The sequence below is a fragment of the Natator depressus genome, chromosome 26, assembly GCF_965152275.1.
Source record: "Natator depressus isolate rNatDep1 chromosome 26, rNatDep2.hap1, whole genome shotgun sequence".
NCBI lineage: Eukaryota > Metazoa > Chordata > Testudines > Cheloniidae > Natator > Natator depressus.
Genome location: NC_134259.1, coordinates 1,908,722 through 1,933,319, shown reverse-complemented (window position 1 = coordinate 1,933,319; position 24,598 = coordinate 1,908,722). Strand labels below are relative to the sequence as shown.

General features: G+C 41.1%; 1 protein-coding gene across 2 annotated transcripts in view; it reads right to left on the bottom strand.

Annotated features, from left to right (window-relative positions):
- Window positions 1-24,598, bottom strand: part of NSD3 (nuclear receptor binding SET domain protein 3) — a 63,233-nt gene that overhangs the window by 33,315 nt on the left and 5,320 nt on the right. For both annotated transcript variants that reach the window (XM_074940221.1, XM_074940222.1), the window contains exons 2-8: window positions 15,423-16,150; window positions 11,390-11,458; window positions 10,539-10,698; window positions 9,097-9,251; window positions 6,644-7,159; window positions 4,485-4,611; window positions 252-352 (exon numbers count right to left, since the gene is read on the bottom strand). In XM_074940221.1, the coding sequence (XP_074796322.1) occupies window positions 252-352; window positions 4,485-4,611; window positions 6,644-7,159; window positions 9,097-9,251; window positions 10,539-10,698; window positions 11,390-11,458; window positions 15,423-16,106 (1,812 nt within the window). In that variant the 5' untranslated portion in view covers window positions 16,107-16,150. The remainder of the gene's footprint in view (window positions 1-251; window positions 353-4,484; window positions 4,612-6,643; window positions 7,160-9,096; window positions 9,252-10,538; window positions 10,699-11,389; window positions 11,459-15,422; window positions 16,151-24,598) is intronic.

Genomic DNA, 24,598 nt, shown 5'->3' with positions numbered 1-24,598 from the left:
TCAAAGTTAACATGTCAGGTTCATTAGGAGTCTTGCATCATTGAGTTCCCATTATCCAAAGCCTGAACTGATACTGTGAAGATGCCAGTAGCAGAGTCACAGCAATAATGGTACAGACAGGGGGATTTCATGAAGGATAGTCCAAAAAGGAAACTCGATGGGCAATGGAGAAAAATAAAAAGGCACCAATATAAGCCACAACATTTATGAATACAAAATATATTTTAACTCTCTACATGGAGGAAGCCAACCTGCTCCTTTTTGATCTTCTTCTTTGGCACAACTTCAGTGGATTTCTCAGACTCTGAGCGGGTTCGAATCGATCTTCTCTGTTGCTTCTTTTCTACAGAACCTGAGGAAGGAAAGGATTCTATTACGCGATTCCTTCTATTTCAGCTTAGTGTGATATGTTCAGTACCAAGTCAATGGCTGTAGTAATGAAAGCAAAACTTTTTTTGCTCTTTTGATATTTAACAGACTTTTTAAAAACAGTCCATTCAAAGGGGTTTTTTTTGCCAGCTGGAGCCCTGATTGCAGAAAATACATCTAATGGAGAGAGGCCTGGGTTCAGAAAAGACACCAATAAAAGGGTGAAGGGAAAGGCTGGAATCCACATTTTTGGAATAGGGTGACAATTTGTTATGGCATGTCACTTTCAGAGCCTCCGGTCTGATCGTTTTCTAACTAACTAGTTTGCCTTTTGCTTTTTTTGGAAGGTATCCATAACTATAAAAACCTCATTACCTACAATGTCTTGGTATTCTAAAGATTCAGAACTTAGATTCCAAACTTTCACTCTTCAAAACATGGTTTTCTGGGCCTTTGACTTTATGGTCAGGTGAATAAACTGATTTATCAAATTTCAGAACTCTAGATATTAGTACAAGTTTAGTCAAAAGCTAGGCTACCATAGTTGCAATAAATAAAAAAATTGACAGCTTTAGATAAAGATTTCAGGATGCTGAGAAAAAAATTGAAAACAAATGGTAGTCAATGGACAGGAGGCTATTCTAGCAGACAAAAACTGAAGAATAGGTTTCTTAAAATTATGCTCTGGAAAGCAAGCTCAGATTAATAAGGGTGATTAGGATACTTGAAGACACCAGAACACAGGCTACTTTTAAAAAAAAAAATGGCAAGGGCAAAGGAATATTCTGTGTTACAACACTGCTCCTGTTGAGGAACATCTACACAGCATTTGTGTAATGTGCAATTCTTGAAACCAAGCACATAATTAAAGGTGTAAGACTGACAGAAAAAGTACAAAGTTTGAAAATTCTATTTTATCGTGAGTTACAGTCTTGTTCTTCAGCATCAGGTGTTTTCGACCTAACAGGATAGAAATTAAATATTTTTTATAATTTTTTAAAATTATTATTTAGAAGAATAAAAAATGTGGATCTGGCATTTTTTGTATTATGTTAAGAGGATTCATTATTGGAGGCCATAAGTGTCTGTGCTGCTTCCATTGATATTATGCTATATATCTAGAAAAGGAGGTAGGCTGTAACCAAAGGCTGGAAATTATTCCAGAGGACTCTAGAAGCATGGAACTTCACCCTTCCCTTATGCACTTGATGATCTATTGTTAATCTTGCTTTCTCATTATTTAGAAAATTGTGCATTTAAATTGGTGCAATGGAAGTTGATAGGAACAACTGGCAAATACAAATGGTTTTAAAGATTTTATTTTTAAAGGGACACATTTTAGAATGTTACATGTTTTGGTGGAGAATCTTAGTGCCCCTCAGGTTTGGATTAATTTCACTTTTGGGTCCTAGAGAGTGTTCCCATATTGGGATTTAGAAGGGAAGAGTATACCTCAAATTTTACTGTATATTAAAGTTGCTCTGATTAGCCCAAGGCACCTGATCTGCAGCCCCTCCTGTGTCACCTCTATGTTCAGCTGGCATGCCTTGTACTATCCATGGAAAGGGTTCCCTAATTTTGGACAAATCTGACTAGGAAAGTTCAACTAATCAGTATTCTTCTTTCTTCTCTATGCTCAACACAGCAGAAGGAGTTCTGTTGTGATGGAAGACCTGTATCAGAGAAGATAGTGCCGTTGGAGACCAATGCCACTTCGTATTGGATGCCAGTGGTATGCCCAAGTAGTGCAATATGCACTCTGTGTTCCCCATTCCCCAAAGGTTCAGCGCATCACCTCCACAATACTCTTATCCCACTTCTGTGCAATTTATGAACAAGAGCTAGGCTAAAGCAGTGCACCTCACTAGCTACCAAGTCATTGGGTCAGTTTTGTTTCCGTTTATACCTCCAGTCTCCCCTTTAAACAGAATTCTCAAGGTAGTTCTCTTATCAGATTCCAGGTTACAGAAACAGTTTTTCCCCAGTATTATGGAATTCTGTACATCTCACTGTGGCTTATGCATCAGGGCTCCCAGAGTCATTCTGTAAAATACTTTACCGTAAAGGTACTCTGAAGTTCCGGTGACCTTAAATTTGAAAAAAGGACTTCCAGTTATGTTCCATGAGAGGGGACCAATAATTGTCTGGACTTTGGAAATGGCTTTGAAAGTGACTGTTTGGAGTGTATACTGAAGTAATGCTCATGCACTGTATGGGGTGTTATCAGGTGATGTTTTACGTATCCAAAAAACCTGAGAAAACGAAAAAAAAGAGGCTCAGAATTCTCACCCTCCCTATGCCCTAAGAGCCACTGCGAATTGTGGAGGTGATGCCCTTCGTTTCCAGGGGACGGAAACAAAACAGAGAGCACCTCCTCTGTTGTTGGGCAATTAACAGAGTAGCAATAGTTTGGAAAAAGCTGCCAGAACCATAGCAATTATAAGCTGGAGAGACAATGATTGTCATCAACAGCAGATGAAACCCTATCTTGCTCACACCAGGGTCAAAAAAATCCAGAGTGCTCATCTTGCATTTGAAAGTCCTCAGGCACAGTCTGCTGTGAAAACCCAGGGGATAGCAGATTTAAAGTAACACTCCATAACAAGAATTATATATGCCGAGGAGCTGAACTGTGTGGGCTGGGGAGAGTGTTCCAATATATGCAGAATGGTGTGAGGGTTTTTTGTTTTGGTGTCTTTAGTTTTATTTTTTTGTTTTGAAAAAAGAGCTAACTACACTAGGACCAGGTCCTTTGCACAGCTACATAACTAAAGCAAGGGTGACACTGAATAATGTTACACGATAAAAAAACCTATTAGAAAGAGTAGTCAGTTTTATGGCACCTAAGCTGAATCAAATACCCCCCTTTTCTGGTTCCAGACTGAAGATAACTGTTCATCCTGCTGTTGAGTATCAAATGAATGCACTCTGATCCCACCCCAAACTTACTTTTCACATATTCATTATTAAACTAGGTGTTCTCCACAGTCTATACTATCTATAATATGATTGTAATCATATGTCCAAACACATAATATCTCTGATGTGTTTTCCACATCAAAGATAAAGACCGTTTCGCTGAAATACTAAAACCAGTACAATAGGAGGAAGGACTTGAAAATGGAAGTTCAGTTGAGAATGACTGAAGTTGTTTCTCTCCCCCATCATCTTCCACCCTACCTCTTTCTATAGTATGTCTTATCAATTTGCTCCCAGAGACTTTCTGCTGGGATTAGCCCATCCCCACTGAAAGAAGAGCCAAACCCATAGCCATTTCTGAAGTCACAGCACCAATAATCGCTTTTGTGCTCCAAGGTAAAAGTTACTCATTCAATTTAAATTCTCACTCTTCTCTCCCTGCATGTGTGTTAAGTTCAATTTCTTCAGAGAATTTGCCTTAGGCTTTCTCTTTCCTATTCTAAGCCTCTAGGTACTCTTGATTGCTTCACACTCTTCTCTCTTAATGACACGTACACAGTGCCTAATAGAGTGCTCAAAGTGCTTCAGAAAGGTATGCATTATCCCATTTTATCAACAGGATTAATTGAAGCACTGAGACATTAATTATCTTGTACAAGGTCACACAAGAAAACAGTAAAGTTGGGAATAGAATTTACTCCTGATTCATGAAGTCTGGCTCCAACTACAAGACTATGCTGATTTTTGCCTCATTTGCTTTGGTCCTAATTGCTACTTTTGAAATTTGATGCCAAAAGCCACTGTAATGGTTTGCTAGCAGAGCCATTTTACTGCCTCCCAACTTAGTGAACTATTACACTACCCATTGTTCCCTGTCTTTTCTCCACCATCATGGCCATCCCACAGATATGCTGACTTGCTTCAGACTGGCCAAGCATCCTTCCCTCAAGTCCAGGATTCTAACTGGCTTAGCTACGGCAGTTCACCCATCACGTAAAGTTCTTAGAGCCATAACGATCACCTCTCCAAGTAACTGCACCCATTGTGGATTACATATGCCACACTTGCTGCAATCATTATGTAAAGAGAAATACGTTCATAATGATTTTCTAATTCCTGAGGGAACCCTGACTTTTGCATCCTGTTTAAATGCTCATTTGTTAAGATTTAGTCAAGGAGTCCCAACCTTTGCCTACCTGTTGACCCAGAAGTTGTTTCGAGTGAGGATGCATTTTGTGCAGTGGCTCTCTCATTTTTCTGGTTTGATGTAGAAATAAGCTTGTCTTGTCCCTTGACACTTATTTCAGTTTTGTTACCAACTCCCTTTTAAAGAACACAAATAAAGTTAGTGATTACCTGATCAGACTACCATGCAAATTAATTCAATAACCACAAAGTCTACTAGGAAATCACTTACAACTTGGAATTCAAGCCACAACGTTGATTACCACCATGAGGGAGAGCAATTTAGAAACAGTGAGAGGAAACCTCCTAAGACAGACTCCAAGTTTTCCCCCTCAAATAAATATACTGCATGCACCAGTCTCTCACTGAACAGCACTAGTGGGTTTTTTGTTGTTGTAGGTATTCCTAATGTGCTTATCCACATAAGGGCTCCAGTATATAAATACAGTAACTCCCCACTTAATGTCCTCTCGCTTAATGTTGTTTCCATCTTACATCTCTGCTCAATTACAGAACATGCTCCATTTAAAATTCGCTATGACAACATTTGGCTGCCTGCTTTGTCCACAGCTGGCAGCCCCCCATCAGCTCCCCTACACCCCCCCCCAGCACCTCCCACCCGCTGGCACACCCCACAGATCAGCACCTTCCCCCTTCTCTCCCCGCCTCCTGCCCGCAACAATCAGATGGCTTGCGGTGTTCAGGAGGGAGAGGAGGAGGAGGAGAGGGAACTCGGGGGCACGCAGGCTCGCCCTCCTTCCCCTGCCTCTTCAAACCAGCTGATTGCTGGGGGCAGGAGGCAGGGGTGGGAGCGTGGAGGCTGTGTGCAGAGTCCTCGCTCCTCCCCCCTCCCTCCTGCCCCCTGAACACCACAAGCCAGCTGATTGCCAGCCATGGGCAGGAGGGAGGGGGGAGGAGCGAGGATGCGGCGCACCTCCCCCCTCCCTCCCCTGCCTCCTTCCTGCAGCAATCAGCGTTCAGGGGGCAGGGGAGGGAGAGGGAGTGGGAGCCTGCGCGCCATGTCCTTGTTCCTCCCCCCTCCCTCCTGAATGCGCAAGCCAGCTGATTGCTGCGGGCAGGAGGCAGGGGAGGGAGGAGCGAGGACGCAATGCGTGGAGTAAGGGGGGGGGGGGGAGAAGAGAAGAGGCGGGTCAAGGGTAGGGGCTTGGGGGAAGGGGTGGAGTGGGCAGGCCAAGAGCTGAGCCCCCGGCCCCTGGTGCTTGCAGAGTAGGGGAAGCTGCAGCTATGCAATGTCCTTCTCCTAGCCTACAGCACCTTCAGCCTCCTTGCCTCCAGTGCCAGTGGGCTGTGCCCGTGCGGGGTAAGGTGGGACCACCTCCCAACTATAGTACTGTACTGTACAGCAAAAAATTTTTTTCCTGGAACTTAACCTCACCTATTTACAGTCATTCTGATGGGGAAATTGGATTCGCTTAACATCCTTTCACTTACAAGTCGTATTTTTCAGGAACATAACTACGTTATGTGAGGAGTTACTGCACATATATGTCCTCAAGGAAGAGGGGGCAGAAAAGTAAGGCAGCCAATTAGCCCCACTACTGCTACTTACACTGACTGAGGGGTTGCTGATGATCTGCATGAGACTAAGAGGTAAAAGCTCTTTTAAAAAATGTCTTTACCGCACAGGATTGTTCATTTTTTTGCTTTTAACTCACTATTTACGCACCATCTTGTAATCTCACCTGTTGCAAACAGGCACCAAAGTGGCAGATCCAATTTAACCCAGAAGGGCTGAGCAGCTCAATTCTGATTTAAAGTGGGAAAGTAGAATTAAACAAGTGGCTTGTTGTAGCTATTGATTTCAAAAGTTCTCAGCAATAGCTTAACGGTTTTGTAGAAACTTCTGTCACTAAAACCAAAGAGTAACCCTCCACCCTCCATTTCTTAAAAAATGAAAGAAAACAAAAATACCAACAGACTGTTGGTTGTACTAGCCCTTGTAGTTAGTAAAGTTTTAAGATGTTTCTATTTATCGGGGCTGCTGATAAAAAGCGGGACCTGACAGATTTAATGTAGTGTCTAATAAAAGCATCCTGCATGGACCATCACATTTTGAAAGTTGGTGGACACTTAAGTTTGAGCCCCATACTAAATATTGTGGGTGTGTGTTATTTACAGACAAAGGAGTTAGTAACAAATAAGTGTGTACCTTGGTAGAGTAAACAAACTGATCGATGAATTTTCCATCTCCAGCAGCATTCTGTAGGGCAAAAACTTGTTCAATTTTAACAACTGGAGACATGTTACATTTTTGAAGATCCAAACTCCCTTTATGCATGGTTATTGAAGCTGGTAAGGATTTTCTGGCTGCAGCTGTTTTCCATGCTATTTTCACAGGTGGTGGCTCCTCTTCTTCCACACTTGACTGCCTCCTTTGACTTTGCCTTCGCACCTCAGTATTCGATAATGAGGGGGATGCGGACACTGCATTGGTCTGTTCTGGCTGAGCGTTCAATGCTGGTTTAGGCCGACGATTCTTTTTAGCCTCTGATTTAGGGGCAGCAGTCTTTTTGGCTTTGGACAAAGCCTCCTCTGGCTCCTTGTCTACATAAATGAAGGTATATTGTTCTATCCTTTCTTCCCGAGTCATTTTCAATGCTTTCTCAGCATGGGCAATACCAATATCCCACTGAGCACGCTCTCTTTGTGGCCTTGGCTTACGAATCTTTAAGACAAAAAGAGAACTCTATTACATGTATTTTATTTAGCTTCCTGGCTACATTAAAATAAATGTTCAATTAAAATAAACTAGTTTAAAAATGTGGCCCTGCTCTACAAAATGACCCTATGTAAGCCATTCCAAGGACCCTGAGGTATCTCAGATTGCAGGTGAATGTTTTTTCAGTTTACAAGATATTTCTGGGGACCAGGCCTGCAAACTCAGACAGTCAAACTGGATTCTTACTGGGCCATCACCAGTGAAATTTGTGAATCAGATTCTGCTCTGAGCAACCCCTCTAAAGACAATGGCAGGCAAAGTTTAATCTACAATTCTGTAGATATATGAGCCAGAAGATAATCCAATTCACCCACTTATTTTAATCCTGTTTCTTCTTCTAAGCCTCCCATTCCCCATTCATTACTACTTCTAATTAACTTAAATATCTACTTGAGAAGCCCACCAAAATACAGTGATAAGTCTGGTGGTCTGCCCTGATAAGTCTGGTGGTCTGGCCAATAGTTCCCTTCTCAATTAAACAAATACAGTAGATTTCGCTTAAGGGCAATTCTGGTATTAGCAACTTCCGGTTAATGGCAACATATGGCTGGGAACCATCCATCCCATTAATATCAATGTTGATAGGATTCGGATATTAGCAACAACATGCTGCTCGCTTATTAGCAACATTTTTTGGAAGAAAGGAACCATCTGCAGGCATGTTTGTAAGGCTACACCCCTACAAGGAAACCCTGGGATATGTGGAGCACTCTCTGCAGGCACATTTGTGAGGCTGCAGCCAGGAGAGGAAGTGCTGGGACATGCCTCCTCTGACTGCAGCCTCACAAATCTGCCTGCAGCCAGTGCTCAGCATGTCCCAGTGTTCCCTTCTGGGGCTGCAGCCCAGCAAAAACTGAATGCACACAGGGACCACACAGGAAGGGGCAGCAGACAGAGAGGAGAGGCTGTGGGCAGGGCAATAGCAGGGAGGGGGCTGCAGCCCAGATGCCAGAGCTGCACAGTACTTCTCCCTGCCTTCTCCAGGATCCCTGCCAGGGGGCTGCACTGGGACGTTCTGAGATGCAACCAGGGAAGATTTCAGAGTAGCAGCCGTGTTAGTCTGAATTTGCAAAAAGAAAAGGAGTACTTGTGGCACCTTAGAGACTAACCAATTTATTTGAGCATAAGCTTTCCTGAGCTACAGCTCACTTCATCAGATGCATGGAAGAGTGCAGGGAGAGGTACTGTGCAGCTTTGTGGGCCCCAACACCCCCGCTCCCTGCGGAAAGCTCCAGCATCAGGGCTGCACCTTCACTCTGCTATTCTCCCTGCAGGCAGGTTCACCTCCCAGCACTTCCTTCCCTGGCTGCTGCCTTGCAAACCTGCCTTCCATTTATTAGCAATTATTGGATAAAAGCAACTTTTGCTGGCAACTGAGGGACTGCTAATAAGCAAAATCTACATAACATCAGAAACGTATGGGATGGTGATGAAAGCGTAAACATTGCTATTTAAAATGTACACTGCTTTCTAAGGAATATATTAACGGAAACACTGAAAATTAGTGATCTAATATTTATTCTGAAGTTACATACATACACACACACGCAAACTAAGTGTCCAGAAAAGGACTACAGCCAAGAAAGTTACTGAAAGGGGATGGGGGATACAAATACTTGCATCTCAATTTTGCACTGGGGATAAAACAAGCTCTGATAACAGCTTATCCATAAGGAGGACATAATGGCATGTGGAAACACTTAACTATCTTTGCAAAGTATGATTACTTAGTCACAGGTGGAATGCACACAGTACTTTATTTTTCCAACATTCGAATATGCATCAGTCTACAATAGGTTTCAGGATGGGTCCCCTTTGTAAGTTTAGGTTTTACTTTGATAGACATTGTGGATAACATACTCTGAATTTAGTGCTGAACATACCTTCTGTTTCTCAGAGTGGTTGCTGGCTTGCTTAGTAGCCTCTGCCAATAATTGTTCATACTGTTTATGTCCTTTATACTCTCGAACCCGCTTCTCATGCACCCATGCCCTCTCAGGCTGGTTGCTAAAAAACTGAACGTGGTATTCACGTGCACCTGAAATTAAAACACACTCTAGTAAGCAGTACTATCAACAGAAGTCAGTTCATGTGTTTACTTGGATACATTAGCCTAACATTCTTACTCCACTCCACTCATTCAATTCTTGCAGACAGAAGTTCTCCTTAGCTCTATAGAAGTTAGAAAGTAAAATGCATGCAGCTCCATTTCTTATACATCTGATATGGTTTTATAAAAGTGCCTATATAAGATTATGCAGTCAGACTAAAAGCTAAACTAGAGCTACTAAGTCAATGGGGGGGGGGGAGGGGGGGGACACGACACGGCTACTCTAACATCCTAGCCATCTAGTTTTTGAATTTGCTTGAAACTCATCTCTATTAAATAGCAACATTTAACAAAGCTAATCTTCTGTGAGAAATTGAAGTTGCACATTTATGTATTGTAACAACTTTTCACAACACTTTAGAAAGTAAAGAGGCATTGTCCCTGCCTTCAGGTTACAGTCTAAGGGTGGCAGTACCTGGTCCTCACACCGAGCAGTATCACGGATAGCAGTAGGACTACTTGTAAGGATACTAACTCAACAAGAGTTAAGTGGCAGAATCTCTCTCTAAACTAAGTAAACACATGGCCTGAGCGCATACATGCATTTGTTTATTCATATTACTAACACAGGCATCATGCAATGTTTTGTGCGACTGAAGTTTTCCTATTTAAGAGGCTGAATGCTTAATCCCATTAGGAAGACCATAAGGGCCACATCTTCCAGCTGGGACCAGGGGAAGCTAAGCCAGATCAATGAAGTAGCAATGGCAATCTTGGGTTTTTTTAATCATTCAAAATTTCATTTTCAAAATATCCAGATGTCAATGACCCCGCAAAAATGCCACTTAGTGGACAACTTGTTTTTCTCTAAACTCCAAAATAACTTCATCGGTTATTGTTTTTATACGAGCACATGTATATTTGTTCTAAAACAAATATTAGGAAAAAAAAGATAAATCAAAAATCAATCATTTACTCAGTTGCATACTTTCCTCTGATTTTTTTTTAAATGAACAGTTGAATGTATTTACAAACAAAAATCAAGACAATTCTGCATTTCTGAATTGCACTAGGTGAACAACAGCAGAAGAGATCTGTTTGTGTCACACAGAGAGTTAAATAAAGTTAGTTTTTTGGCTCATCATTGCTAACTTCACTCTGGGAGCCTGCTCCCAATTGGCATAAGTTGTCAGTTGTATTTTATAGCAATATTTTTAATTAAGGAGCAATTACTGATATAGTATCTAACATGTCCACTCAATGGTTCTCCTTTACCTCTTGTATTAATTTTGGTATGAACCTCAAGCTGTGGATCACTTGAAACCATGCAAGGCCACCAAGGATAAGTTCCCACCTTGGACCACACTAGATCGCCAACCTGAAATTTGACGGCAGCTGTAACTTGCGTTGGAAGAGAAGGTGAGAACTGCTGGACCTATAAAGAAGATAACGGTCATATCAGCTGCAGAAGAAAACAATTTAATACCACTCACTAATGCACAATGATTCATAAGGTGTTTTGGTTTGGATTTTTTTAATTTTTATTTCTTCATCAATTTAGTTTTTCCTCTCTTCTTTCAGCTGGCACTGATGGTCAAATGCAACCATGACAACAGGGGACACAGACTCCAATTGCATGGTTCACTGAGGACGAGCAATGATTGATAAAGACATTTTAAAGGGGAGATATTGCCACAGAAAGGTTCTACTCAGTAAACCAATTACAAATGTGATTTTGGTGTTGCTTTATTCTGTCATCATATACAATTATAGTGAGCACTGGCCACAATAATAATTATGCAAAAAGAAAAGGAGTACTTGTGGCACCGTAGAGACTAACCAATTTATTTGAGCATAAGCTTTCATCCGGTGAAGTGAGCTGTAGCCCACGAAAGCTTATGCTCAAATAAATTGGTTAGTCTCTAAGGTGCCACAAGTACTCCTTTTCTTTTTGCGAATACAGTCTAACACGGCTGTTACTCTGAATAATAATTATATAGGCATTTCCAACACCAGTGATTGATTTCTCTGATACTAAGGTATAAAATGTTCATACTGTAATGAGACAGCAAAACAATGTCTATAATATTAAGAGTCCAAGATGTGTTAATTTAATGAGTACTAACCGGGGTTTCCTCCAACAGTATATCTTCTCTTGGTCTTTCTGATAGCACACTAAGCCTCTCATTTGGTCTCTAAGAAAAGGGTAACAATAAGGAGAAAACAGGAAAATAAAAGTAAACAGGATAAGGGGATGGCAGAACAGAAGAACACATCAAAGAGAATAGGAGCAGGAGAAAAATAAATTAGCAGAGAAGAAAAAACCACCACCATAAAATCAGAAAACATGATCAACTCCTTATGACTGATCTACGGTCAGTTTTAAAATACTCATCTCTCCCACACTATTTAATATATTTTCATTATAGTAGCACCCATTCAGATCAGGGTCTCGTGCTAGGTGCTGTACAATTTACAATAAAGAAGTCATTGTCCCACAGAGCCTACAATCTAAACTGAGATACAACTCCGAGGGAATAGGGAAGGGAGGAAAGGAAACAGAGCAGCACACAGTTACACACTGTAAATTGGTTATATAAATAGACAGCAGTGTTAGAGCTATTTATTGGTTTAAAAAAACCGCAAGAAACATGAACATTAGTTGGCAGTTCACTTTAGACATTATATCATAGACAGGTTTGTAGGAAGGATCTGAAAGAGAACAGGGTAGTGGCTTTACAGGTTAATATGAGGAGGGCAGGCATTCCATGCTTAAGGAATCGGATGGAGGAAAGTATTATGTGCTTGTGGGAAAAGGAGATAAAGGTTCAATAGGAACTAGCATTGCCAGAGGAGTAGATATGATAAGGCACATGATATAATAGCTGGTAAGTAGATAGATAGGTTGTGAAGGGCCTTAAGTGTAAGGACCAGAAGCTTGTGTTTAATATGGTGGAAAAGCGGTAGTCAATGGAGACGCTCAAAGGGAAAAGCAGTGGACGTTTGTGGGAAGGGTGTGCGTGACAAAGCATTCAGTCAGAAACTCTAATATACCATTCAGCTAGATTATAATTAGTCCACTTAAAATGAAGATCTGTTCCCATGAAATTACACATTAGCCCCATGATAATCATAAATGCATGCTTCACACTGAAACGTCTAAAAAACGTTCACTTAAAACACACTGTCTAGTACACGCCAATTAGCGCTCTCAACATGTGTTACTTTAGATACATAGAAATGTTAGTACTTGGTTTTAAAGTGGCACACAAGGGTTGCTCTCTACAGGTTGTCTAACCTCAACCAAATAAATACCCATAGTCTACAAATTATTCCGTGCTACACCAACCTGTTAATGGCAAATATACCCACATCTTCTGCCTATGTTTCTACTACAATGAGCTGACAAACTTTATTTCTGCCAAAACAATTGAGCTAATCACACAAAAGATAGTCCAAACAAAAGATTGCATACTTCTCACTTAGTTTCCTAGAAGCAAATTCTAACCAGTTGTTTGACAAACAAAAATTCAAAGCATAAAGTTCAATGTTTTAATTTTGATAAAGTTTTAATTCCATATTCATTTTAAATATAAACATTCCCTGGAAGAGTTTGGGTGGCACTGGATTTCTACATTAGAAGCAGGAAGTAAATGACTACAAATCACTCTTGTTTCACTGCCCATATTGAATAAAAAGCAAAATGTAAACTTTTAAAAATTAATTTAAATTTTCAGTATTCAGAGCTATTATTTGAAACACGGGTATTAACTTTTAAAAAACTTTAGCTTGACAGTGTCCCTTGAAAGGCAAGCATAAGATAGAAAGGGGGCAAATTTAAAATAATTCCAGTTCCTCATAGACAAAGTGCTATACTACAAAGTGCTATACTAATTACCATCTCTTGCAGGTCAATAATCCTTTGAGTGCAGGTGCAATCCCATATACCCATTATAGGGATATAGCACCTTTAAAACCAGACTCCAAGAGTTTTGGGAATTTTAGCTGCCAGATAGAGCACATGACTGAAGGAGGATCAAGTGACTGGGAACTATGATTGCCTGTGAGATTATATAAGGCAAAGATTTTGGCTCAGTCTGGGGACACCTGGGAAGATGCTCTTCATGGTTGCCAGGCAGCAGGTCTGGATCAACAAAGTTCCCAACACAGAGAGAACTGGGACAGAAGCAAGATTCAAGAGAGGCCCTGCTATGGAAGCATGGCAAAGCTATGATACAACACTGACTAAGGCCTGATGCAAAGGTGACTGTCAATGCTAGGGAAAGGGCAAGAAAAGAAGCCCAGATACAAGGGTGAATACTTTGCTGAATTATATTAACAAACCAGATTAAAGAAGGTTTGATTTCATTGGAAACAGAGTTATGCAGCATTTGCTCTAAGAAGGGAAACTGAGGCACAGCAGCATGAAATATAGTTTACATTGGCAGCTAAAAAAACATTTAACATGCATAAGACTTTAAATTTAAGTCAAAATGGACCTATTGCAGTTCTCATTTGCTAAAAGTGCAAACATAAGGTAACACTCAAGGCTGTGGATTGATGGTTAAGCCTATGAACCACTGCATGGGAGATCTGTATTTGGGAAAAGCCCACATTCAAGTGTCTGAAGCCATCTTTTCTGCTGTAGAACGGAAACAGTCACTGCCAAATGCAATACTGAAACACAACCAAAAGCGTTAAAACAATGCCCTTTAGACTAGATACAGGAGTTACTTGAGGACTGGAGTCTTGTGGGGAATGGTATTGAAAAGGAAGGCTTTCTGGCTGCTGAGAGGCACAGTTAGGTGAGACTCTTGCTTGGGGCCCTGACTGCCTCTGACTCCAGTTCTTCAGAAGTCCTCATCCTAGGCAACCTGCAGCTATATAAAACTATTATAAAACACAGAAATGAACGTGATATGATGGGGCCAAACCAGCCTGCTTACGATGATGGAAAGAGGTGGGGACATGTCAAGGACATGGAAATTGCCATACTAGACCTGAGCATTGACCATATAGCATAGTATCCTGTCTTCAACAGCTGCCAGCACCAGATGCTTCATAGGAAGGTGCAAAAAAACCAAAACCAAAACCAAAACACACCACCAACCACCCTGCAGTTTGACAATTCCCATATTCCTGACATGTCTCACCTCTCTTTTGACAGTCCCTCTCAAACCAGGAAAAAATAAGAAAAGGACAACAGCAGCACATGGCTGGCAGGAGCGATTAGCTGGAAAGTGGTCATGTTGTCATGCACAGTGTGTGCTCTTAAGGTGGGGGCAGAAGTCCAAGTGTTCATGGGGAAGCTCATTTTATTGAGCATGGAGGCAGAGAAAGGCTGCAGGTACTGAAAACCAGCACACTTGTCCTCAGTGTACTAAGGGTTAACTTACAATACTATTATTTCTGCACAGTGTACACATACATATTGCAAAATGAAATCTTGGCATCTCCTGCACCTAGCAAAAGTCATTATGGACACTGATACAGAATTCTCTCAATCAGTGTGGGCTGACTGAGTCAACTGACATTTCTAATTTGCATGCAACACTAGTACACTAATTTTTGCTGGTATGTACACAAGATACAGCCACCTCTTCGTTATTTGGTATCATACAATCCACCATAGTTATTAAAATTGATTTCAATAGCAACTGTCAGTTAAAGCATGTGGTTTAAGTGTTGTATAGAAAGCAGTATACTTAGATAGTTATAACATGTTTTTAGGTGCCTCTTAGAAATAAGTAAAATTTCGCTAAGTTTCTATGAGCACTAACGATGAATACTTCAAACGCCACAAAACCCCAGTAAATCACATTTTGAAAAAAGAGAATTCAAGAATCTTTTGATAATATACTTTTATGGGCAGGGACTGTGTTCTCCTCTATGTTTGGAAAGCACCCAATTCTGAGCACTACTGCAATCTAAATACTACTACTCATAATTCTTTCCACTATTCCTCTCTGATACATAAGCTTTGCATCTGAGCCATAGTAGACAATTGCTAAACAATTCTGATCATTGCATACTGTGTCAGACAGTGAACTACAGCCTCACAATGCCTTTTAAGTACATAAACAACTAATAATATAAAGCTGCAAAAAAGGAATTCCCTATTAATAAATCACAAAAAGATGAAACTGTTATTCCACTTACATTTTGTTCCTCTGGTTCTAGTTTTGGAATTTTGTGTGACTTGCGTTCTTCTGATCGGGAAGAGTCATGCTTGCTACTTTTTTTCCTCTTCTCCTTTCTCCCTTCATGTTTCATCTTAGCATACTCACTTGCCTGTACTTCATTCAAAAGGTCCCCACACAGAGAGGACTCGAACAACTCCCTGCCATTCTGGATAGTTTTGGTTATCTTTAATTTGATTTCTGGTGAACCAGTCTTCTTTGGAATCACCGTTTGTGGTACTGAAGGAGGTGGTGGCGGTGGGGGTTGTGGAAGGGAAGGTTTTTCCAGAACTTCATGTGGCCTCACGTTAGAGTTTTCCATTTGGTAATATTCTGAGGGACTAAAGTTTCTAACTGCACCAAAGCCATTAGCTGAACCATTGGGATACTGACTGTATGTCTGGTATTTGGCTTGAGGTTCATACATATTGATTGTAGGTGGATAGCCATTAGTGATCGGTGGAAGATCCTCTGTCGTTGGAGTAGGGTACTGAAAGCCTTGTTGCAGGGCAGTTTCATATGGTGTCTGACCACCATCTTCAGCGATGTCACTGCTGGCATCAAAGGCATCCTCCTGGCGGATGTTGGCTGAGTCAATGAGCTGAGGTGGTTGCTGAATTGTGTTTCCCATGATCCCTTGCATGAAAGAGAAAGAGAAATCCATTGTTCTGCTCCAGCATCCTTAGCTTTCCCTTTCTCTCATAGGGCCTAAAAGGAAAGGGAGAAAAAATAAGTAATTAGTGTAAATCAAAGGAAAAGAATTAAACAATTAAAACAGTTAAGGAGAAACAGAGCTACCAAGAATATAACCAACTTTCATACCTCCAGTTTCACTAGATACCCTCTTATACAGTCAACATTACCCTGCACACAGTGTACCCCCAATGCATCCGACTCTTCACCAGCTGTGTAACACCCTGACCCTTCTGTTCTCTGCATGGAAAAATCAAGACTAAAGTGTGCCAAATTATGTGGTAGTTTTCTAATGTTAACAATAATCTACTAGCGATTTGTATGGGTTTGCCCAATTTAATTTACATTCAAAAATGTAATAAAATTCAGAACTCATGCACACAGATAATCAGGGTGATCAATAATGTATAATCATAGAATCATAGATTTTAAGGTCAGAAGGGACCACTGTGATCATCTAGTCTGACCTCCTGCACAATGCAGGCCACAGAATCTCACCCATCAACTCATGTACCAAACCCCTAACTTATGTCTGAGCTACTGAAGTCCTCAAATCGTGGTTTAAAGACTTCAAGGTGCATAGAATCCTCCAGCTAGTTACCCGTGCCCCATGCTGCAGAGGAAGACGAAAAACCCCCATGGCCTCTGCCAATCTGCCCTGGAGGAAAATTCCTTCCTGACCCCAAAGATGGCGATCAACTAAACCCTGAGCACGTGGGCAAGACTCACCAGCCAGACACCCAAGAAAGAATTCTCTGTAGTAACTCCGATCCCACCCCATCCAACATCCCATCACAGGCCATTGTGCACATCTACCGCTAATAATCGAAGATCAATTAATTGCCAAAATTAGGCTATCCCATCATATCATCTCCTCCATAAACTTATCAAGCTTAGTCTTGAAGCCAGATATGTCTTTTGCCCCCCACTGCTTCCCTTGGAAGGCTGTTCCAGAACTTCACTCCTATGATGGTTAGGAACCTTCGTCCAATAGCCAGATAGGGTTCTAAAGATGAAAAGCTACTTTACATACAAGCCTCAGACACCTATTTTCAGTAAAACAACAAATAAATAACTTAATCTCATTATTTGTAATATCCACCTAGAAGTTTGAAAATGGAAATTATCTCTCACCACACATTTGTAGTGAAACTAAAATAAGAACAGTCCTTTGTATACCAGTTTCAGTGACACTGTCCACACATTTCTGTGCACAGGCTTTTTAACTTAACTGCTTCTCTTCAGCCAGCAGAGGGGAATGACTAATTTTTTCCAAGAGTTACATGTGTTTCTCAAGATATTTGAAACAGAAGAAACTGGCAGCTGCAGGAGTTTTGAACAGGTCAAACTGTGGACCAAACAAATTCAGTGTTAGAATAATCGTTCTAAATATCAGATCAGAAAAAGCTAACACAAATCATTAGAAGGCTGAAACTATGATGCTTATTAACCTTTGCAGAAGTGCCTATCCAGGTACCATACAACCACTATAAATTCAACAGGCTAGAAGGGTCATAGAAAGACCTTCCAAATCCACCAATGTATGTTTCTTCTCTTCCTTCTCCTTAAAAATCTTATTCAAACTTTCCCTCTCCCCAGAAAAGCCTGGGAAAATAGATGAGCACTGATACATGCCCTGGAAGTTACCAGGCCCTGGCTGTTGGCTTTTTTAAAATACACAGTAGCACAATTATAGCAAATAGATGCTAATTATTCCACTCCAGCTGGTGAGAAAACCAAAGAGCTCTAACCAATGGAAGGAGCATTTTTCCATGCCACTAGACTTTAAACAACACGTGGTAAGAACTGATTTCAGGGCTGAGGTGGATAAACCAAGACAGAAAATAAGTTATCTTGCCATTAAAATGTTCACCTTGGCGCCACTCAAAGTAGGCCACATTCCTCTCCCAGATGCCTCCTGCCCTCCAAGTCTTTGGAACCACAAACCAGAGAGGATAAGTTCCCCCCTGAAGATACAGAAAGGAAATTCAGCAACCATCTCAGCCAAGTTCAGATAGAACAAGCCAACCCTCGGCTTCCCTTGGAGTACCTACATCGACATGCCCAGGTCCATCACATAGTAGTAATAACACTATCTTTACCTCATAAGATAGGAGACAGTTTTACAGCCACTTCAAACACAGAGGGAAAAAAGTTGAATGAAATATTACATGCTCACAGATTAGCCTTCTTCCCTATTTAAGAAAATAAATTTAAATTTAAACCATTTTAATGCTTAGTTGGAGAGAATGCCTTAATGGGTTAAACCTCATGTTTGAAATACTGGCTTGCTACCCAGTAAGGTCATTTTAGTCATTTTGAGGTAAATAAACAAAGTACCACGGTATGTGCATGTCTGTGTTGGGAGGATGGAGATCCCAAATGCCTTTTCACACAAGATTTTTTTCTGGTCTGTAATTACATTAAAGATCCCATGCCATACATTTCACAATAAGGATCTGCCCATTTTCTTGCCCAAGTTTCATTCTCATCCTCCCAAAGGAACATATCCAGATAACTTATTCAATATTTTCCATGACAGACTTAAAAAAAAAAAAAAACCCTTCCTCCTCAGGAACTAGTAGAGAGATGTAACGACAAAGCAGCTACGAGAAAAAGTAACTTCGCCACTTACATAGCAAAAACGTACTCGTCAACTCCACATCCACAGATTAGACGGACTCTTCCCATGCTCAGTTTTACTTCATGGTGAGATCAGTCATGCGTAAAGTTACCACTGTAATTACACAACTTAGAGGAGCAACCTAATGCCAGAATGCTATGCAGCAAGATTCATTATTCTCTGATCATTAAGACCCTACAACTGTGATTCCTTGAGACAAGTAAACTGCACATCAGCCACAAGACTGAACACTGAATATTTCCCAGGACAGGATTAGCAAAAGGAAGATATATTCATACATTAAATTTGGCAGTCTTTCTAAAAGAGATGCTGTAGCTCAGTGGTTCCCAAACTTTTTCATGCTGCAACCCACATTGGGCTCATCTCTGTTCACAGGACACCCAGGGGCCTGAGATAGAGCCCTGAAACCAAACCCAAAGCCTGATGGGATCCAACTACAAGTGTCTTGTTCGGCTCAGGTCTCAAGACAAATCAACCCCCTCAGGATCAGGTTAGCTCCCCCATCTCCTGCCCATGGGGTCAACTGCAAGTCCCATTCCTGCCAGCCGCCACCACCTCATTATGCTGCAGAATGATACTCCTGGGGAAACCGTGCGCAACTGTGGTGCAGCAGAAAAACGCCCCCCGCAGAATCGCTTTATTTCCTTGCAGAAAATGGTTTCTGTGGGGAAGCAAAGAAGCTGCACCAGCGCTCACTCACCCCTCCCCGCAGCTCAGATGCACCTCTTCAGGCAGCCAGGGGAAGAGGTAAATCACTGGGAGGGAGAGGGGGCTGGGGATGCCCTGGCCACCCAGGGATGTCGGTCCCAGCTTTGGAGGGGAGGGGAGAGGGGAGGGGGAGGACAGAGATGGAGTTCCCCCTCCCTCTTCCCTGCATGGAGCAGCTGGGGCTGGGTCAGATCAAGCTCCAGAAACATCCCCTGGCTGCAGGAAACTCTGCACGGGGGGGGGGGGGGGGGGAGGAGCAGTGTGGTTCCCAGGTGCGAGGGGGGCGGGGCTGAGCTCAGTGGGAAGGGGGTGTTGGTGCAGGGGGGTTCGGATGCACAGAAGTTGGGAGGACAGGGGGAGCAGCTCCCTGTACAGTGACTCCCCCCACCTGTGCACCTGGAACACCCCCACACCAAGCTCCCTCCGAATCAGGAGCCCCCCACACCACTGAGTCCCAACCAGCTGTACCCTGACCCTCCACACCACCAAGCCCCACTTCACCCCATCACCTCACCCCCCCCTTGCAGAGTCCAATTCCCCCTTTACCCAGAACCCCGCACCAAGCCCCTGTGCACCCAGATTCCTGTCCTGCACCCAGACCCCCCCACACCCAGATTGCGCCACACAGAACCCTGGGAATTCTGCAGCGAAAAATTAACACATTTAAAATTCTGCAAAGTTCTGCATATTTTAATGGTCAAAATGACACAGAAACACAACAATATAATCACACCACAATTACCATTTGGTAATTTATTTCAAAATACTTATCAGCAAATAATTGAAAATGGTGTGATTATATTGTGTTATTTTGACAAATAAAATTTGCAGCATTTTAAAATACTGTGTGCAGAATATTTAATTTTTTGGTGCAGAATTCCCTCAGGAGTAAGAATGAGCATGCTGATGACGCACATGCCTCTCACTGCGCAGCATGTCAAGGCAGCAGTGGCTGGCAGGGGTGGTGCACACAGCCACCTATCACTGTGCATCACGCATGTCTCACAAGCCCCTGGTGCCCTTTTGCAACCCCTGGGGGGTCACAACCCACACTTTGGACATACTGCTCTAGCTCAACCAGAAATTATAGGTTTGATGCTGGAATTACCGGGAGAACTTCTATGGCCTGTGTTATACAGATCTATGAATAGTCTATGAATCTATGAAACTGTTCACTATACAAATTCAGTTAACATTTTTACGGAAAGTTAAACCAAATATTCCTATACTGGGGTTTGTGAAGATGTTCTAGCGGTGAGTGGAGAGAGTTGTTAGTTTATCCTGTTAAATTTGTACACATGCATAATCTTAGTTGACAAGGGTTGCAGTTACAACAGTTAAGAGACGATACACCCTTTTTGTTCAAAGCTTGAGCCAATCACTAACTGATGAGGATTAGGAAGAAACTTCCCTTATGGGCAGGTCTTTAACCATCCACTAAGGAATTTCTATTTTCCTAGACTAACTGGGACCTGCGGTAATTCCTGTGTTCCTAACACATCTAAAACCACACTCATGCCTATGTTCACACCCACTTTCACAAAAATTCCTTCTGAGGTAACTTCCAGTTAGGGTTCTAGAAAGATTAACTACCAGCTAAAAACACACTCATTAACATTTTTCCTTAACTGACACTGACTCACCAACCTCCTCTTAGAGTATGTCTACACTGGCACTTCGTTGGCAAAACTTTTGTCCTTCAGGGATGTTAAAAAAACACACACACACAGACGACAAAAGTTTCACAGATGAAAAGCACCAGTGTGAACAGCGCTTTGTATCTCTACTCTTTAAATCAGCAATGACCACATTTAAAGGTGAGTTATATTTAGAAGATGCCCTTTGCTTCACTAGAGGAAAATTAAGGGATGAACAGAAGCAAGTTTTTTAAAAGACTTTTCCTTCAATTATGTCTAAGAGTAACAAAGACCAAGAATTTTTGGATTAGAGTTCGGTCAGGAAGAGAGACTGAAATCTCTCTTTGATGACACGTCTTATAAATTACATGATTGGCTACCCATAGTATTCTCTAGACAATGATCCAAGAAAATACCTGCTCTGGAGCATCCAAAAGGAATTTTGAGCCTCACTGACGTTCTGGCCACATTTAAATCCTACCAAAGGATCTCAGCAAAATTAAGCTACAGCATCAGCTTGAAACGTGTATAAGACATATCACTAATCAACTATATATAATTCACAACCAGCCAACTCGCTCAGTTCAGGAGTCACTAAGAACTACTTTAACGTGAATAAAAGGTCTTTTCTCCCTTAAAAAGCACTATACTAACTTTCAACGCTAGGAAATCAGAGCAGAAATAGGGATGTAAAACACTGGAGAGAGGTTTACACTACAGACTGCAACATATTTGTATGAATAAAAAACATGAGGCAGGCAATTTTTCATCTCTCTCTTACGAGGACATTTGATGTTTAGAAATTGGGATTTAAATGCATCTGTATTCTGCATAGTATGTTAGTAGTATAATCTTTCTACGACAAAGCAGAGAAACCAACTAATATTTAATCTATGGGAAGATTATGCCAATCAGATTGTGTCCAACTGATTAAAGTCATTTCATTAGACCAATGGTACATTTAGATTGCACAACAGATTCTTTTTGACCATGAGGTCACCAATTCTAATCCAGCCTATATAAGTATTAGCATCTTTTGAAAATTACAAACTGATGGCTGTTCAGTGATTTAAATGAAATCATTTAGTGAGTAGTTGGCATTAATTAGATTCCTGTTACCACTCTCAGCAGAATCCAAGAACAGCATGGACAACAGATACTGAACCCCCACACGTGGCCCCTTAAGCTCAAAGCTTATACACTTTGGCAGGGGGAACCTTGCATTGCTACTTGGTTTAATGCATCAGCTCCATGGTTAAACAGGATTCAACCCCCAGAGCAGCCAACAGAGCAGATTTCACAATGATTAAATTTCCAAGAAAAAGTGTTTTTTAAAGACAGCATAACAGGATGTGGAGTGTTGGGTTTTTTTGTTTGGATACATTAACCTACAATTACATCTACTAATTTAGAAGTTACTGGTAGAAATCTTAAGTTTTTCAAAAGCTTTCAAATAATTCCTTTTTGTGGGTACATCTACATGAAATAGACCTTGATTTTATCATGCACTCTGCCTATTTGGGACAACCTGTTCATCTGGTGTATTACCTTCCAGTACAGAGTGCAGCAGCAGGGACTTTTGCTTAACAGAAAGACTACACGCAACCGACTTCTATGCCCAACAACTGTTCTCCTCCCACAGAGCTTACACATCAGTAGCTCCCTCCTCCAGAGTCTTTGAATTCATCATCACTATAGTTAATACCCACACACTTTCCTATCCCCTCTCCTTTGCAAAACTTTAGTGGGTGCTTTCAAAATGAATATAGTAATACAAAGTAGCATCTGGATTATATTGCACTGAAAGAATAACCCCTGGTGCTAGTCAAATGCTGGAATAATGAGAGGCCATAAATGGAGGACTCCACCTCAAATCTTAACCCTAAAACAGGATTACTCTTGAGAGATTATCTTCCACCCCTGATGCAAAGAGAACTGTATTTCTCCACAGCAGCCCTCTGGCTGCCACAGAAGTGGCACTGAAGGGCTAAAAAGGAGGTTGGAGGTAACTCACCCAAGTAAAAGAACAATCTCGAAAAGAGCTGGAAGTGAGGACGTTCAGCAGTCTGAGTGAAGCGTATAAGTATTTCTTTTAAGCAAGATAGGTCTCTTGCATCTCCAACTACTGCTGTTGTATTAACTCAGAGTCCACCTCCTGCAAGTACAGAATTCAATATCCAGATAGAGGATGTAATAAACAATAAACTGATACTACACTGGATCTCAGCCAAAGGATCAAGAAGAATGTAGCTAAATTATTTAAGGCTTAACAGGAAAGACTTTTCGGCGCTATTAAAAAAAATAGTTTGAACAAAGATCATGTAAACAGAACTTGTCAGTGACACAAACTAGAGACAAAATGCTTAAACTACAATAACGTCCAAATAGGAACAGTATTTAAACAAATTAAATAAGTGTTCCCCCTTTGGAAAATGAAAACTATGTACCAGGAAAACAGTATAATCTAAAGTGGATTAGGCTAGTAGATCCCATGAGAAATGTTATCCTAATTTAATGGCAAATATGCTTAACTTCGTGCCCTAAACTCTTATATAGTATTGCTGTGGCTGCAAGAAGTGGCTGCAATTTCAGCGATAGGTGAAGCGATTCATACACAGATAAGTTTATAAAGTGCTTTGGAATCTTCTGGGAAGAAAGCTTTTCTCACTGAATCACTATTACATTTATCTAAGGTATTTTTAGGACCCACATCACAAGTCTCAGACTACGACATACCTGTTTGGTGCTCAGATCCTAGTGACATGCAATATAATGAGCTACATAATTATTGTATCTCTAAGATCTCCACAGAAATGTCACTAGACTCAGTAGTGGATGTTGCTGATCCAATTTTTTGTCTTTGATAATTACTGAAAGACTTTTGCAAAAAGGAGAGCCTTGTTGGCTTCTTTGAGAATGTCAGTCTTGGGCTATATTTTACTAGTATCCCATGTAGCTTCACTAAAACCATGGATATTAGTTAGTCTCAAAAGAACATTCACCTGGGAATTGATCAGGTTAGTAAGGGTACCTTATTACATTCTAACATGCTTTGAAATATCTTGAGAAGGAGCAGCATTATTTATTACAGAAATGTATGAAGATGCCAATCCCTGCATCTGAGCACCACCACAAAGTTACATTCTATTCTTACTTCCACTATACTAAAAATCATTAATGATATCTTTGATAGATGACCGTAAAATACAGTTTCCCTGAAGTGTAGAGACTTTTATTGTTATATTCAAGCTTTCACTTTTGAACACTACTGATACAGACTGAATTAGAAGAGGTGACCTAGTGGTCAAAGGGCTAAAAATTAACAATATAAGCCAACATGTAGCTTTAAATGTTCACATTTTCTATTGAAACTAGCTTTTTTTTTTTTTTTGGGGGGGGGGGGGGAGAGACAACATTCCTCTGCAACCCATATAACTCCAGCATCCTGCTGAGATAAGACAGCCAAAAATGAAA